This window comes from Acomys russatus, chromosome 11, assembly GCF_903995435.1.
Source record: "Acomys russatus chromosome 11, mAcoRus1.1, whole genome shotgun sequence".
NCBI classification, from domain to species: domain Eukaryota; kingdom Metazoa; phylum Chordata; class Mammalia; order Rodentia; family Muridae; genus Acomys; species Acomys russatus.
This window is the reverse complement of record NC_067147.1, coordinates 52,155,285-52,172,334: the sequence shown is the minus strand read 5'-3', so window position 1 is coordinate 52,172,334 and position 17,050 is coordinate 52,155,285. Positions and strand designations below refer to the sequence as shown.

Below are 17,050 nucleotides of genomic sequence, written 5' to 3'. Positions count from 1 at the left end.
CACCTGGCCTCCCGCTCTGGGCAATGGGGTCTGAGAAGGCCCTGAGGTACTTGGACTGCTGCTGAAGCTCTGGCTTTTTTCACACACACACTTTCAATTCAGCAACAGCCTTGGCCCTTGGTGGGGTTGGGGGTTGGGGAAGGGCAGGCTGGGTAGTCATGCAGGTTTGCCAGGGAGGAAACCTGTCGTGCCAAGGTGGCCCTAGGATAATACTGCTGCAGAGGAGGGGCCTTGGGGGAGGCTTCTGGGGAAAAAGGAGGCCCAGGACTCAGCCTAGAAGTGGTTAGGGGGTGTCAGTGAGTGGTCTGGTAAGTACACATTCTGCCTTGTCTATTGGCCCCAGTTCTGGGGCATCATAAAGCCTGGCCTCCAGTGTCTCACCTCCACCTCCAGTTTCTGGTCTAGCATTGCTTGCCCCTAAAGGAAGGACTCTGGCAGGCATCCCTCACTAAATGCCCCGGGATAGCTCTACCCTCACATGCTTCCAGTAGGCTTGCACAGTTGCCCAGCCAGGCATCCCAGACTAGGGCTGGGCACATGTGCCTTGATTAGGGGTGGGAGTGGGAGGCTATCGTGCAGAGCCACAAATGCCCCTTCCTACAGAACTCGAGAAACCTGCAACTGGACCCAGGTGGAGCTGCAGGCTTCCAACAGGGACTAAGAGCTAGATGGTTCTGAGCCCAAACTTGGTCTTCAGGGGAGCCAGGAACCCCTGAGCGCACAACCATCCCTTTTCTGTTAGGTGGGGAAAAGAGAACCAGCTACGTATGCAGGGCCTGGTGCCAGGGTGCCCAGAGCTGGGCTTAGCCTGTTCATCTCTCAGGCATGGTGGTCAGAATAAGTCGACTATGCTCAGCTTCCTCGGGCCTGCCTCTGTCCCCCTTCAAGCAGGAAGTGTCATTCGGGATTTGCCAAGCCTGGTAACACCCACACAGAGTGGACAAGACAGACACACTTGCTCACAGGAGCGATCCCTGAAAGCAGGTGCTGGCATTGCCTAAAGCAGCAACTTCACCCGCCTGAAGCACTTTGTGTACAGTCAGACTATTCTCCCCAAGTCAGCAGTGACTTAGGGCCACATGATTGGGAGGTGTCAAATGCCACCTTGTCCTCCTCAGCGTCTCCCCTGGCCGCTCCTGGGAAGAGCTCCAAACGCCAGGTCCTACGCGGGCGGGGCCCTCGACAGCGAAACCTCTGCCAAAGAGGAGTGACCCTGGGCTCCACGCTGGCGGCCAGCGCTTGGGCGCGCAGCCGTAGAGCCGGCACTGCCCATACCGCGCATCCCGGGCGGGGCGAGGCGCAGCTAGCCCGCTTCCCTTCCACCCTCCCAGTGCCCGCCCGAGGCGGCCATGGGGGCGCGGCTGGGGCGGCGGGCAAAGGCAGATGCCCCTGCGGCGGCTGGCGCCGGGCCCGCGCCCTACGAGCGCCGGGTGCGCTGGCTGCGAGAGATCCAGTCCACGCTACGCGAGCGGCGGCCGGAGCGCGCTCGGCAGCTGCTGCGCCTCCTGCGCCAGGCGAGAGAAAGAGAGGGGCGGCCCGGGATTGGGAGCGTCAGAGAGGAGCCGGGGTTGTGGGCTTGGGGGGGGGTGGGGGTGGGGATGGGGTGGGGCGGGGGGCGGAGGAGTTCCTAGCGGCGCGCACGGTGGGTTCTTGCCTGGAGGGAGGGTGCGGTTAAAGAGAGGGCCAAGTGGGGCTGGTGGATTGCTTGCCAAAGATGGGGTTGGCATGTTGGGGCACTGAAATTTTGAAGTGTGGTATGGTGTGTGTGTTGAGGGACCAACAGTCTGGAGCTAAGAGCCTGCATTTGGACCTTCTCAAGAGTTGGAGTGGGTGAGGGTAGGGATATCTCATGCTGAAGGACAATGGGAAGAGGGCAGCTCCCCATCCTGCAGCAAGAAAGGTAGCATCAGATGCAGGAGAAAGCGTCCTGGGATGCACAGCCCAGATGGTCTGCGGGTGCGCGCCAGGAGACAGACACCATGACAGCGTAGACAAAGCCACAGCGCACCACCCACTAACAGGCAGCTTGAGTCCACTGGGTATACATAACCACGTTTGTACACTGCAGTGCCACATCTGAGCCCTTGGGAGACACATTTGGTACCCTAGTCAGAGATCCTGAGCCCAGAGTTGCCCTAGGAGACAGGGATGCCTGTTTCAGCACTCCCCCTGGGCAAATCATTTCCTATTCAGCTTCCTGATTTCCTGCAGTAGCTGCTGCTCCCACCACGGAGGTAGATGCTTAGAGTTAGGGAAACCGTGCGAAGGGACACAGACAGAAGACTGAGAAAGGAGTCTAGGGATGTGGCTCGCTGTTAGAGCATTTGAAAAGAGAGAGAGATCTTTTTCAATCCTGCTCTTCCTCCACCACTGGGTGTCCTCTCTGTAGACTCAGCAGTCTGGAAAATTGGAGCTGTCACTTTAAGAGGCACTGACCAGGCCAGTGGAAGGTAGGCTGCTGTCTGGGGCTCTGTCTAGACTCACATGCCTCCCTCCTTTTGGCATCTGTGGCTTGAACCATATTGGAAATATAAACAGGATCTGGGATGATGGAGCTTGCGTTTGCCCTCAGAGCATCATGGAGGGAGCCAAGCTCAGAAAGGAGCTAAGTCCCCTCCTCGTATCCATATCCCTGAAGCTGAGGTCTGAGGCAGAACCAGGAAGCTGCTCAGCCTCATAACCTGTAGGGACTCTGTAACTGCAGCCCGTTGCGTTCCTGTTGCCTGGCCTGACTTCCTGTGTGCTCAGCATGGCATAGGGCATTCCCTTCTCTGGCTACCGGGGAAGAAGATGGCACATGGAGGCCGGATGCTTATAGGTCACCTGTGTGTCCTCTAAAGGCATCTTTGTGTGCATTCCTTTAATCCCAGTATATGGGAGCCAGCCTGGTATACGTACAGCGAATTCCAAGCTGGTCAGGGCCACACACAGAGACCCTACCTTGAAAAAAAAATAAAAAGAAATCAGAGATGTTCAGTCTCACATCAGGCCTATAGCTGCAGATGGTGGAAGGCCAAGGGATGAAGGCAACAGTACCAAGCCAGGGCCCTGACTCTGGGGTCTGCCCGAAGAGGAGAAGTTTCTGGTAGGCTGGGAAGAGTGTGATGGCCCAATCCATAGAGCCATGGCTCCTCTGTAAGTCTCTGACGGCTTAGTCTCCACCAATGGAGTGATGGATAAAGGTTAGGTGTGTCTCACAGAGTGGCCCTGGCATCCCAGGAATGACTGTGGAAGGCTAGGAACCCTGGGCAAAGGTGACTAGGTACGAGGTCCAAACCTTAGCGACAGCAGTGGGAGAATAGAGACTCACTGAGTGAGCTGGAGATAAAAGGAAAGGATGCTAGGGGGACAGGGGTGGGGGTTGGGGGAGCTACTGCACTCTGGCAAGGGATCTAAGGTTGGCAAGTGAGCTGGTTGGGTGCAGAGCTGCCTTTGGGAACATGATATGGAAGAAGATCACTCCCTGAGGCAAAAAGGTTGGCTGCCACAGTTTGGGGGACCTCAGGGATAGGAGAGAGACAAAGGCCCTTAAGGGAGTGCTAGGGACATCAGCATTCAAGGTCATTAGAGGGGAAAGGTGTCACAGCCAGATGACAACTTGTCTGAGTAGCCTGATAATCACCCCCCTGAGGCCTTACTATGCCCCTACACACACACACACACACACACACACACACACACACACACACACACACACTTGGCTGTCACTGTATGTTGAGAAGTTCCAGCTATCCCTGGGGAGAGCGTTAGAAACATGGGTGCTGGTGAGAAGGAAAGCCCTGACGGATAGACCACTTACTCAGTCTTCACCACCCATAGGACCTGGGGCTTGAAGGGAACCTCCTCACTGACATCCTCTACAGGAATGTGACTTTCCTTAACCTGGTGGACCCAATCACCCATGACCTGCTGGTGAACCTGGCCCGGGACCTGCAGTGCCCCAAGAAGGTAAGCTCAGAAGACACAGACCCCTTGGGACTTGGGTTCTCATGCTTGTTGGGTGGCCTTAGGCAAGCCACTGTCTCTCCTCAAGAACAGCTTTAGGAAAGGCGGGAACTGTCTTGCTGATCCCCCTTTAAAAAAACCATACTCTTAGGTTTTCCCACTGTGTACCCCATCTGTGCAGAAGGCCTATAGGGACACAGAACACACAGCCTGTCTTGACACACCCACTACCAGAACCATATACTCTTGCTCTTGGGTTGGAGGAGAGACACCCTAGGCTGAGGGTCTGGTCTCTATCCCACCTGGACACCTTTGGGCATGGGGGTGGGGGGCAGGGGTGTAACTGAATCCCTTCCACCGGAACTTGAGTCACAAACAAATCCGTACCCCATGCTAGGTTGGAGCCTGTGACGTGCAGCCTCTACCTCCTTGGGCCCTGTTCTGATAACACCTGCAGATGTCCCCCTGTGAACATGGACACAGCACTGGCCTGCATGTCTGTGCTCAGCCACGTGTCCCCAAGAAGCTTAAACCCAATGAGCCTCCCCGCAACAGTCATGAAATAAGGGGAGGGGGTGTCCACTGTGGGTTCTGTACTCAGCTGGCTAGTCTGCAGCCATCCCAATAGCCACCTAATCTGCTGCCACTGTGTATGTTGCATGCTCTGGGTGCTGCTAATAGTACAAAAGAATGTTCTGGGTACTGGAGCATGCCTTGTGTTTTGCCCCAAGCCGGGCCTCTTTGGGGTATATAGTTAGGACCAAGAGAGAGCAAGCCATGTGGTGCAGTAAAAAACCGTCAAGCCCCGGCCCAGCACTGGCCCTGTCAGCCCAGACCCAGGCCCCACACGGCTGGGGGCGCATAGCTCGAAGAATGAACAGGAAGAGTGTGCTGACCTTGTTCCTATTCTCTGGGACTGGCGTCTCTGGAATAGGGCTCCCTCAAGGGGCCTGGTCTGGCCTCCTCCTTGTGGCAAGTCCCCTGGGGGTGTTGAGGGTGGCAAGCTGCCGGCTGATAGCTTGAGCTACTGGCCTGAGGCCTGAGGACAGCGGACAAGGGCTCATTGTCTAGGCTTTCCTCCCAACGGGCACTGCGGGGCCTCAGACTAGCCTGTCCAGCTCCCAGCAGGCAGCCTCTCCTGGCTGTATGCCAGGCTACAGCCAGGGCAGGAAGCTCCGCTCATCCTGACCACAGCGTCCCTGGCCCCCCCCCCCCCCCCCCCGTAGGACCACGAACTCTGGAAGTCCTCGGATAAGATCTGTCGGCAGCTCATCTACCACCTCACTCCTCACTCCAAGAAAAAGCCCCACAGGAAACCCCAGAGCAGGTAAGGAGAGCCCAGCTACAGCCCTTGCATGTGTCGTCTTTCGGGGTCCCTTCTCTAAGAGCTAAGTGTGCAAAAAATCTCGCTCTGTTGTTGCTCCCTTGCCCCATCTACATTAAGGCTCCAGCCTTGGCAGCCACCCTGGCCCACCGCAGCAGATGTCCCTAAGCCAAGCTGTATGCTCCCTGTAAGTTCCCATTTCTTCTAGGACAGTGTCACTCACTGTCACTCACTATCCCTCACTGGTCCCTCCATCCCAGCCCCCTTTCAGGGCTTGTGCCTCCTTGTTGTCCAGGTACATTCGGTAAAATCTCCAAGTCAGGAGAAGGGAAGAAGCTTGCCTAAGGCCATTCCTTCCTGGAACATCCTGCATCCTTTTGGGAATTCATCAGCTCCAGACTTCTTTTTTTTTTTTTTTTTTTTTTTTGGTTTTTCGAGACAGGGTTTCTCTGTGTAGCCTTGACTGTCCTGGACTCACTTTGTAGTCCAGGATGGCCTTGAACCTACAGAGATCCACCTGCCTCTGCCTCCCGAGTGCTAGGATTAAAGGCATGCGCCACCACGCCCGGCTCAGCTCCAGACTTCTTGATGCAGAGACGTCCATGGCCTCCTGAGAGCTTGCTCTCTGCTTATGGTCGCCCATTTTGGTCACTATCTCATAGCCTCGTGACACAGTGTCAGTCCACAACCAGTTCTGGCACCCAAAGGTTTCATTCTCCTGCTGTTGGGCCCCAGATGAATCCAGAACCCATGAGGTTGCTTCCTGCCATAGCAGGCGGGGCCCTGGCAATGCCTGCACTGCTCTTCATAACCCACCACCCAGAGCAGTCCTGTCTCCCCTATGGTGCTGAGGATAAAGGGCAGGAGGGAAAGGAAAATGTTCCAGGGGCCCTGCGGGCACCCTTCCTCAGTCTCCAAATGCCTCTTTCAGCATAACACAGGGAGGCCTCCCATACACGTCCCTTAGGCCACAGTATCTACCTACCCCATCCCGTCTACTGCTGCTTGTCTCACCTCTAGCCCACAAACACCAAGAGGACCAGAATGATACCATATCTGTTTATGGCAAAGTTTTTCATCCTCTTTGTTGTTGTTGTGTTTTTTTGTTTTGTTTTTGTTTTACATGTTTTTTCATTCTCTTAAAGGATGCAACTTCCAGAGGGGCACAGGAAAAAGAACATAGGCTCAGGGGTCAGAGAGCACCATGATTTAGGTTCCTGGTCCCCTCTTAATGATGTGCAGCCAAGAGACCCTTTCTACTTCTCATAGTTCCTTTGTGGAGTGGGCCGTCACTTATACACCCTTGGGCTGTCATGAAAATAATTAATATTAACAGAGGCAGAAAGCATAATAATAATATGTACCACATATTCTGTACTTAATTCATGTATGTAACCTTTACAACAATCCTGTCCCCATTTCACCAGAGGGGAAACTGAGCTCAGAAAGATTCTAAGCATTGCCTTTGGCCAGCAACTTTAAAAATAGAGTTAAAAGCCAGGTGTGGTGGCACATACTTTTAATCCCAGTACTCGGGAGGGGGGCGGGTTGCAGAGGCAGGTGGTTCGAGGCCAGCCTAGTCTACAAAGCAAGTCTAGGACTGCCAAAATTACACAGAGAAACCCTGTCTTGAAGGAAAAAACAAACAAACAAACAAACCAGATTTTAAAAAGATATGTTTTTTTAAAAAGTATATGAATGTTGTCCCTGCATGCATGTATGTGCTCTGTATATGTACTTGGTGCCTGAGAAAGCTAGAGGGTGAAGTTACATATGGTTGTTAAATCATCAGTTGGGTGCTAGGACCTGAACTTGGGCCCTCTGCAAGAGCAGTAGGTATTCTTGACTGCTGAGCCATCTCTCCAGTCCCAGAAGTGGCATTTTAAACCAGGCTTTGCCAGGCCAGAGGAGATAGGTTGCCCTGGGTACTTGGCTGCAGTGGCTAGGGTCCTGCCTAGGCTTGGACCTGAGTTCAAATGCACCCACCTGCGTCTCTCCATAGCCTCAAGAGCGGCCTCCAGAAGACCCTGCTGGTAGGGGAGACCGTGGACCTTTCTGGCATCCCACTATCAACTCGAGATGTGCAGCACATAGCACGCTACCTGGGCAGCCACGGTGCTGAGCTAGTGGTCTTAGACCTGAGCTTCACGGAGTTGAGCGACGAGCTGCTGCATCTGCTGCTACCCAGCCTCTCGGCGCTGCCCCGCCTCACCCAGCTGTTACTCAACGGCAATCGGCTGACGAGAGCCGCTGCCCGAGAACTCACCGAGGCCATCAAGGACACCACTAGATTCCCTGTGTTGGCCTGGGTAGATCTGGGTAACAATGTGGACGTGTCCTCACTTCCTCAGCCTCTGCTGGTTGGCCTGCGACGGCGGCTGAGTCAGCACACCTCACTCCCTACCATCTACGAGGGCCTGGACCTCGAGTCTGGGGGTGGCATGGCTGGGACTGCTACTGTCTCCACCTGGGGCTCTGCAGCTACAGAGCCGGGACCAGAGCCTCAGGGCTGTTGTGTCAGGTGACTTACTACTGATCTGGCTCACTGCTACTGACTGAGGTATTTTAAGAGGCAGGTATTGGAGGCCCAACGTCATCCTATGGAGGGACAGTGAAAATGCTCAACTTGGGGTGAAGCAGGTGGAAGGAAAAGGGTTTCGTGGGAGGCAGGCCAGCCAGCCCAGGCTAGGGCCTCCACTTTACCCAGTAAGAGAGGCCCCAGCATCCATAGCCCAGACCTTCCAGGAATCGACAGTATCCCTTACCTCAGGTTTTCTGTACCACAAGACTTCAGATTCACTGAGCTCCAGGCCTGTTGCAGAGGTAGGAAGACCCCCACCTGCTCAGGGTAGGTGACCCATGGCCAGGCCGATGTCCCTTCTTGCTCTCTTGGCTCCATGGAAATCAAGGTGTAGGGGTCATGGGTTCAGTGGTGTGGGCTTGGGAGTTATCAGAGGGGACCTGATCTCAGAGCAGGCAGCTTCACGGGAGCAGGCTGGGAGGCACAGTCAGGAAGAGCTCTGTATGGGGGCCCCACAGCAAATGCAGTCAGGGCCCTTTAATGTGCACTGGGCTGGGCACAAGGCTCTGCCCACCAAAGGCACGGCCATAGTGGATCTGAGGGGCTTGACTTTGTGTTTGTTTCTCAGCAGGCACAGATTTGCCCACTCTGCCTCGCTCTAGTGCCCAGGCTTTCTTACAGGCCGAGTGAGCATTTTGGCAGGGTGAGGAGATGCATCTGACTAGAGCTGTGGTGTTTTCTCTAGTTCTGGGGTCGCGTACAGCATGTAAGGGGTGGAGGTGGGCCCAGAGAGCATCAGGAATTCTCAGGGCAGAACAGACCTAAGGGTGTCTCTATAGAGAGTTACTGTCTTCCTTTCCAAAATCCCTCAAGATGGCTTTCCAACTAGAAACCTAATGTCTGGTCACCCCCCACGGCCTCATTTAGAAAACTAGTTTTTAGCCCAGCTAGTAGACAGGCAGGGCAAGTAAGAAAGAGACTCAGAGAAACACAGGGTAGGGAAGCCAGTGGCCTATGGCCTCTCATAGAGCCAAGACTTAAAGGTGTGGTGACAGTGGAGAGACCAAGTAACAGAGGGAAGCCTTGGGGTCAAGGTAAAGGCTGGTGTCAGCTGGACCCATGTGCCTGTGGCCCACCAGTTCCGACACCCGTCCCCACCTCCCTGTCTGACTCCAAGTGGGCTAGGGACAGTATATCCACACCCATGAAACATCAGTCCCAGGGGCTGGAGAGATGGCTCAGTGGTTAAGAGCACTCTCTGTTCTTCCAAAGGGCCCGGGTTCAATTCCCAGCCACCATATGGCAGCTCACAACTGTCTGTAATACCAGTTCCAATGGCAACACCCCTCACACTAAAATAAAATTAAATAAATTATTAAAAGAAACATCAGTCCCAGCACATGTGCAGCCCACTGTGGCTAAGAAGAGAGACAGCTGGATTCCACCAGAACTCAGGCCTGGGAAAGAGGACAGGTGAGGAAAAGGATTTCACCTTATGCTCCATTACTTGAGAAGAGCGCAGGGCCTCTTGTCCTGCCTTGCACTTGCTGGGGGACCTGGCCAGGTCTTCTACCTCTTTGGGTCTTGGACCCAACTCCCCTCTCATCCCCCTCCCAACCTCTTGTTAAATAGAACTTGCTGTCCTGGATCCTGGCACTCAGTGTTTCGTCTTGAATTATTCCCTGCCCCCTCCCTCTTGTTTTAAAGACACGGCTTTGAGTTGTGGGACTTTTCTCTTTGCCTTAACCACTCAGGACAAGGGTTTGGGCTTTCTGGAACCAGGCAGAGCAGGATACAGTATGGGCCAGCTGAGGGAAGGGAGGGAGGGCCAGCTTTGGGCCCAGCAGACTGCTAACCCATCGTCACATGCCCAGACCGAGTTCTCCCTGTAAGTCCTTGCTGTAGGAAAGCAAAGCCCCAAGCCTCCCCTGCCCTCCGTACTCTGCCCACAGCTGATCTAAAGCCAGCCCACAAACCTTGAGAAGCACAGTGTGGTGCGGCGAGACTCCTCTTAGGATGGTGTGTCAGGACTGGAGCCAGGCATCCCAGGCAGTTTCTAGGCAAAGCCAGATGGCAGCAGATGGCCTCAACTTCTCCACCTTTCGGAGGCAAGTGATGCAATAGCTGAGCCAGCTCCGGAGACAGCTTTGGAGATGTGGGCTAAGTTGGCTTTGGTGCTACGCAAGTAGGCCTGGCCCTCAAGGGATTCTCATGACTACTAGTAGCGAGGGAGATACCACAGGCAGGGACAGAGATTTCCAGAAGTGAAGACTGTGCCTTGTCTTTGTGGCTCTGTAACAGATTACCACATCCTGGTCATTTAACAACAACAGAAGTTTACTTAGCTCGTGGCTCTGAAGGCTGGAAAGGCAGACAGAAGAGGTCTGGCGAGGGCTTTCTTGCTGTGTCATTGTATGTATCACATGGCCAGAGAGCAGGAAAGGGGCAATGAGGACGCCCACGTGTGAGGGAAGAGCCCTGCAAACATAATCACTCTAAATCATGCCTCAAACCTGTTGGGCTTTGGTGCATACACTCTGAGGGAGGCATTCAAGCCTGTAGCATGCTTCACTCAGCTTGGTGGTGAAGAGGGCACTGGCCTTGCTCACGTGCGTGTGGACCTGGAGGCAAACGACCCCATCGCTTCCTAGCAGTACTATGGTCCACTTAGGAACTAGGTACAAAAATCCCTTGTTCTGGTCTGGGCGTGGTGGTACACGCCTTTAATCCCAGCACTCGGGAGGCAGAGGCAGGTGGATCGCTGTGAGTTCCAGGGCAGCCTGGTCTACAAAGTGACTCCAGGACAGCCAAGGCTACACAGAGAAACCTTGTCTCGAAACACCAAAACCAAAACCAAAAAAAAAAAAAAAAAAAAATCCCTTGACCTGCTGAAGTGAGAAGGACATGAGGTTTGACAGGAGCTTACCACATGAGGGCTACAGGCCAGCGTGCATTTGTGTGCTGAAGTCTGGCAAGAGCTAGGCTGAAACACACGTTTTTCTGTCTGTCTGTCTCATCTGTCTATTTTAGTTCTGAAAATTGGACTCTGGGCCTGAAGCATACTAGGCGTATACTTTTTTAATGGACTGTATCCCAGCTCCCTATTTATTTATTTATTTAGCTAGCTACAGTCTTGTGGTGTAGCCTACCTTGCTTCTGCCTTCTGAGTGCTGGAAGGAAAGGCGTGTGTCATTGCGTCTAGCACAATCTTTCTAAGAATCCAGAATGATGGGCAACTGGTTCCTGATGCACCAAGGTTTTCTTTGGGTAGAAAAGAAAGCACACTTGTCCTGGGAGATTGTCGCCAGTCATTAGCACTAATGTCATCTCCCCTAACAAAAACCTTCAGTACTTTCTTCCCAACTGCATACTGTTTGTTTTTTAAAACAGAAAAACAAAAAAACAAAAAACAAGTTATGAGCTGGGTGTGGTTGTACATGCCTCTGGGCCAGCCTTGGCTATGTAGTAAGCATCCATAAAATTGCCACATAATAAGGCAAACACACTGTGACAAATCTAAAGTGTGCAATATAGTTTTGTCCTATTTACACATCCATGAAAACCTTGGTAGTAAATGTGTCTGTTATCTCCAAGCTTGCTATGTTCCCTGCTGACCGCTCTCTTCCACCCCTACCTCTCAGAAACCAGTGGTGTGTGTTCTCCAGTGGTGTGTGTTCTGCCCCCATAGATCAGTTTATATTTTCTAGATTACATCAGTCCATGGGATCATTCAAATGTACTAGTTTACATAGCTTTTTTTTTTAAAAATAAAAAGACAGCATAGTCACTTTGAGACACTGTATTATTGCATGGATCAAGAACTGCTTTGTGAATAGTATTCCATGGGTGTACCACAGTTGTGCATGTTGATGGATAGTCAGGTGTTTCTAGGTCCTGGCGGTGACAGACAAGGCTGCTATGAGATTTTGTGTGCTAGTTGTGGCACCAACATCTCATTTCTCCTGAGTAAGCACCTGGGCATGCATATTAACCAGCCTTTCATTGCTATGACAAAACACCTAAAGGGGACAAGTGAGGAGATGAAGGATTTACTTTGGTTCATTATTTCAGGGGTGTCTGTCCACATTCATTTGGTCCCTCGGCCATGTACACTTGGGCCTAAGGAAAGGCTAGACATGTTCAAGGAAAGCCATTCTCTAACTCATCGGTGAAGGATTAACCCACTGGTGGTCTAGTCAGCTCTGTGGAGCACCACCAGCTGTGTGAATCAGGCCACCAGGATATGAGCCTTTAGGGGCTACAGTTCATAGCCCACCCATAATAGAATGGCTAGGTCACAGAGTGGACATCTCTAACACTTAAAAGCGGCACACTGATCTTCAAGGTCTTTATATAATTTCACAGTCTTAGTAGCAGGGTACATGGTTTTGGGTCCTCCCGTTTATAGTTGCGAACTGAAAACATTACTAACATAGCGTGGTGTAGGGGATGGATGGGAACACAGTCCATGGCACACATGGGGAGGGCAGAAGACAACTTTATGGACTTAGTTTTCTCCTTCCCTATCTACATGGACTCTAGGAATTGAACTCAGAATGCCAGGCTGGCACAGCTGGAGCCTTTACCCACTAACCTATCCCACTGGCCCTGTGGTTTTTAATTTGATTTCACCATTGTCTGAGAATGCAGCGTGGCTTTGTACTGCTTGAATTTATTGGCTAGTTTCACAGCCCATTATATGGCCGATAACTGGTAAATGTCTGTGCTCGTAAAGAATGTATATTCCAGTGCTGTTGGGCAATTGCTAAGTGCTAATCAAAGTCAAGGTGGTGGGTAGCATTGTTTAAGTCTGAACTATGCTTACTGATTTCCTGCCTGTTTGTTTTATCTGTTGGGAGGGAATAGTGACGTCTCTGACTGTAATTGTGCATTTGTCTGTCTCTTACTGATGGTCTACCACTTTTTGCTTTGTACTTTCTGAAGACTTAATATTGGGAGCATAAAAGACTGCTATGGACCCTTGATTTGAACCTTTATTACATCCTGGTGATAATCCTTCTTCTGAAATGTGCTTACCTTATGTTTATTAGTCACACAATACTTAACATCAACGCTAGATGATGATGATGATGATAATTATTTTAAGATTTATTTATTTATTTATTATACAGTGTTCTGCCTCCATGTACACCTGCACACTAGAAGAGGACATCAGATCACATTATAGATGGTGGTGAGCCACCATGTGGTTGCCGGGAATTGAACTCAGGGCCTTTGGAAGAGCAGGCAGCGCTCCTAACATCTGAGCCATCTCTCCAGCCCAGCTAGATTATTATTAATGGCTAGGTTCTATGTCAAGTTGATACAAGCTAGAGTCATTTGGGAAGAAAAAATTAGTTGAGATAATATACCCACCAGAGCCTGGTGGTGGTGGCGCACATGCCTTTAATCCCAGCACTCAGGAGGAAGAGACAGGCGGATCTTTGTGAGTTTAAGGCCAGCCTGGTCTGTAGAGTAAGTTCCAGGACAGCCAGAGCTTGATGTGGAACGATCCAACACACTGTGGGTGGTGCCAATCTGGGCTGGTGGTCCTGGGTTCTGTAAGAAAGCAGGCTGATTAAGCCAGGAGCAGCATGCCAGTGAGCAGCACCCTCCATGGCCTCTGCATCAGCTCCTGCCTCCAGGTTCCTGTTCTAATTGCGTGCTCACCCTGCCTTCCCTCAGTCATGGACTGTGGAAACGTAAGTTGAAGTAAACCTTTTCCTCCCCAAGCTGCTTTGGTCGTGGTGTTTTTGTTTGTTTTGTCTTTTTGTTTTTCAAGACAAGGTTTCACTATGTAGTCCTGGCTGGCTTGGACTCGCTTTGTAGACCAGGCTGGCCCTGCTGGTCATGGTGTTTTATCACAGCAAGAGGAACCTAACAAAGACACATAGTATATCTGCTTTTTTATTTTCAAAGCTTATTTTTAGTGTGTGTGTGTGTGTGTGTGTGTGTGTGTGTGTGTGTGTTATTGGATCTGCTTAGAGATTTAGTTACAGATGATTGTAATCTACCAGGGGTGGGTGTTGGGAACTGAACTCAGGTCCTCTGAAAGAGTGCTCTCAAACACTGAGGCATCTCCACAGCCTCCCTAGCCCCTTTTCATCAATATTTACTTTGTTTGTTTGTTTTTCATACAATGTATTTTGATGGCCGGGCGGTAGTAGCTCATGCCTTTAATCCCAGCACTTGGGAGGCAGAGGCAGGTGGGTTGCTGTGAGTTCAAGGACAGCCTGGTCTACAAAGTGAGTCGAGGACAGCAAAGGCTACACAGAGAAACCTTGTCTAGAAAAACAAAGACACCCCCCCCAAAAAAAGAAACAAAAAACCAATGTATTTTAGTCATATCCTCCTCCTTGTCAACTCTTCCCAGACATTCTCTGCCTCATATTCAGTCTCTCTAAAAACAAAAACAAAAATTAAAATTAAAACAAAAACCCAGTAAAGCACCCCTCAACACTGATTTTCCCTTTGACCAGAAGGCACCAGCTGCAACTAACTTCATGGTGAGGGGTAGGACTTCTAAATCTACCTTCCTTCTCAGTGGTAGGAATTTGTTTGAACTGTGCTGGTCTTATGCATGTTATCACAGTCTCTGTGAGTTACTGTGTGTGTCAGTCCTGTTGTGTCTGTACAACAGTGTTTCCCCAGAGTCATCTACCAGCCCTGACACCCACAGTCTCCCACCTCTTCCCGAGCTCTGACAGGAGAGGTTTGGCAAAGACAGCTCACATAGGACTAACTGCTCCCAAGTCTCTCAATATCTGCACACCGTCCAGTGGTGAATCTGTGTTAATCACCATCCATTGAGAAAAAAGTTCTCCTGATGAAGGCTGAGCAATGCACCGATCTATAGGCAAAATAACACGTCATTAGAAGTCATTTTGTTAAGCCGGGCCTGGTGGCGCATGCCTTTAATCCCAGCACTCGGGAGGCAGAGGCAGGCGGATCGCTGTGAGTTCGAGGCCAGTCTGGTCTACAAAGTGAGTCCAGGATGGCCAAGGCTACACAGAGAAACCCTGTCTCGAAAAACCAAAAAAAAAAAAAAAAAAAAAAAGAAGTCATTTTGTTAAAAAAAAAGAAGTCACTTTGTTGGTATGTTCAATGGCATGAATAACTGGCATTTTCAACACCACCACCTTACTGGCAGGTTGTGGAGAGTAACCAATAGCCTTGGCAATAACCTGTGTGCGTTCTCTCTCTCTCTTTCACTGTGTGTGTGTGTGTGTGTGTGTGTGTGTGTGTGTGTGTGTGTATGGGACCCCTTTGGCCAGTGACTCAACAAGATGTAATCCATTCCTTGTCCTGGAGGTCTTACAATAGTAGGTTTCCATACAACTTTCAAAGGCCTTTCCTATTATGATCCATGGGCACAATAACATGTCACTAGAAGTCACTTTGTTGATATGTTCCTTTAGCAGTAGGCTTTCTCCTGGAGCTCATGGCCTATCTAGTGTCAGATTCCTGGCCACTTGAGCTGTCAGGTTATCGATTTCATTGCATGGAGTGGGCCAAGCAAAGAGTGGTTGGTTACTCCCATAACACTGTGCCAATATTGCACCGTAGAGCTCACAGACTAGTGTCTCATATTAGCCATCCTCCTCATACTTTGTCTTCTAGCCTGCCCATTTAATTCTCCTATAATATTTTCCTCTTTATTTCTTTATAACAATTTACAGTTTTCCCTTCCTTATAAGATGCCATCCTCCCCTATTACTAAATACCTAATCTCTGTGGTTATTCAGAGTGAAAGACACATATTGAAAGCTTAAAAGTCAAAATCCACATGTAAGAGAAAACATGCAAGATTTGCTGTTTGGGTCTGGGTTACCTCACTCAAAAGGAAAAAAAAAATTTGTAGCTTTATCTACTTACCTGATAATTTCATAATCTCGTTTTTCTTAACAGATGAATATTCCACAATGTAAATGTAACACATTTTCACGATCATCAACTAATGGTCATCTAAGCTGTTTCCAATTTCTGGAAATTATTAGTAGAATAGAAATGAGCATGGATGAGCAAGCTTTTCTGTAGAAAGATACAGGGGCCTTTGGATATGCACCCAAGAGTGGTATAGCTGGATCATATGGTAGATCAATTCCCAGCTTCCTCAGGAACCGCCACACTGATTCTATAGTGGCTGTGTAAGTTTGCAGTTCCACCATCAATGAATAAGCATTTCTTTTCCCAAAATTCTTGCCAGCATGTACTGTCATTTTTGTTTTTAATTGATCTTGGCTACTCTGACCAGCCAAGATGAAATCTCAAGGAAATCTTAATTTGCATTTCCCCGAAAGCTAAGGATGTTGAACATTATAAAAGCAAACAAACTAATAAACAAACAAACAACCCATTTCTCAGCTATTTGTATTTTATCTCTCAGAACTTTCTGTTTAGTTGTATTTACCATTTTTGTATTGGCTATTTGTTATCTTGATGTTTTAGTTTTTTGTTTTGTTTTGTTTTGTTTTAGTTCTTTATCAGATGTGTGGCTGGCAAATATTTTCTCTCCCATTCTGCAGGCCAGCACTTTCCTTGAATTATTATTATTATTATTTTTTAATACAGAAGCTTTTTGGCTTCATGAGGCCCCATTTATTAATTGTTGGCCTTAGTGTTTATGCTACTAGTGTCCTATTCAAAAAGTCCTTTCTTGTGCCAGTGAGCTCAAAACTATTCCCTACTTTCTCTTCTATCGGCTTCATGATATCTGGTCTTGTGTTGTGGTGCTAGATTCATTTGTAGTTAAATTTTGTGCAGGTGGGGGCTGGGGAGATGGCTATTCTTCCAAAGGACCCGGGTTCAATTCCCAGCACCCACATGGCAGTTCACAACTGTCTGTAACTCCAGCTAAAATAAAAAAAAAATCTGTGCAGGTTTCTCAGAGTTTGTAGAACATCTGAGAGACTTCTTTCAGAGTCTCCATTGCAGAATCAGGTGTTCTTCTAATGGCGAGCCTTTATATGTGACTTGTTTGTGTTGTTGTCGCCTGCTTCCCCCCCCCCCCCCGCCCTTTGCAGCTTTTAATACACTTTCTTTGTTCTGTACATTTAGTGTTTTGATTGTTCTGTGTCATGTGGAGTTTCTCCTTTGGTCACCTCTATTTGGCATCCTGTATGCTTCTTGTATCTTCATAGGCATCTCCTTAGTTAGATTGGGGGATTTTTCTTCGTTGGTTTTGTTTAAAATCTTCTCTGTGCCTTCAACCTGGATTTCTTCTCCTCCGTTTATTTCCATTATTCTTGTATGTGGTCTTT

The 17,050-nt window shown here is 49.9% G+C and overlaps 1 protein-coding gene across 1 annotated transcript; it reads left to right on the top strand.

Moving 5' to 3' along the window:
• Positions 1–1,349: 1,349 nt before the first annotated feature.
• On the top strand, positions 1,350–7,835 carry Lrrc75b (leucine rich repeat containing 75B). The gene is made up of 4 exons (XM_051153219.1): positions 1,350–1,514; positions 3,820–3,948; positions 5,172–5,272; positions 7,272–7,835. Exons 1-4 carry the CDS (start codon positions 1,350–1,352, stop codon positions 7,792–7,794), a joined length of 918 nt encoding a protein of 305 aa, XP_051009176.1. The 3' UTR covers positions 7,795–7,835.
• The last annotated feature ends 9,215 nt before the right edge of the window (positions 7,836–17,050 follow it).

Excerpts from the sequence above, each read along its gene's own strand:
- Lrrc75b (XM_051153219.1), top strand. The coding sequence starts at position 1,350 with ATGGGGGCGCGGCTGGGGCGGCGGGCAAAGGCAGATGCCCCTGCGGCG. Across the intron at positions 3,949-5,171 it reads ACCTGCAGTGCCCCAAGAAG|GACCACGAACTCTGGAAGTC; the intron begins GTAAGCTCAGAA and ends CCCCCCCCGTAG. Across the intron at positions 5,273-7,271 it reads CACAGGAAACCCCAGAGCAG|CCTCAAGAGCGGCCTCCAGA; the intron begins GTAAGGAGAGCC and ends GTCTCTCCATAG.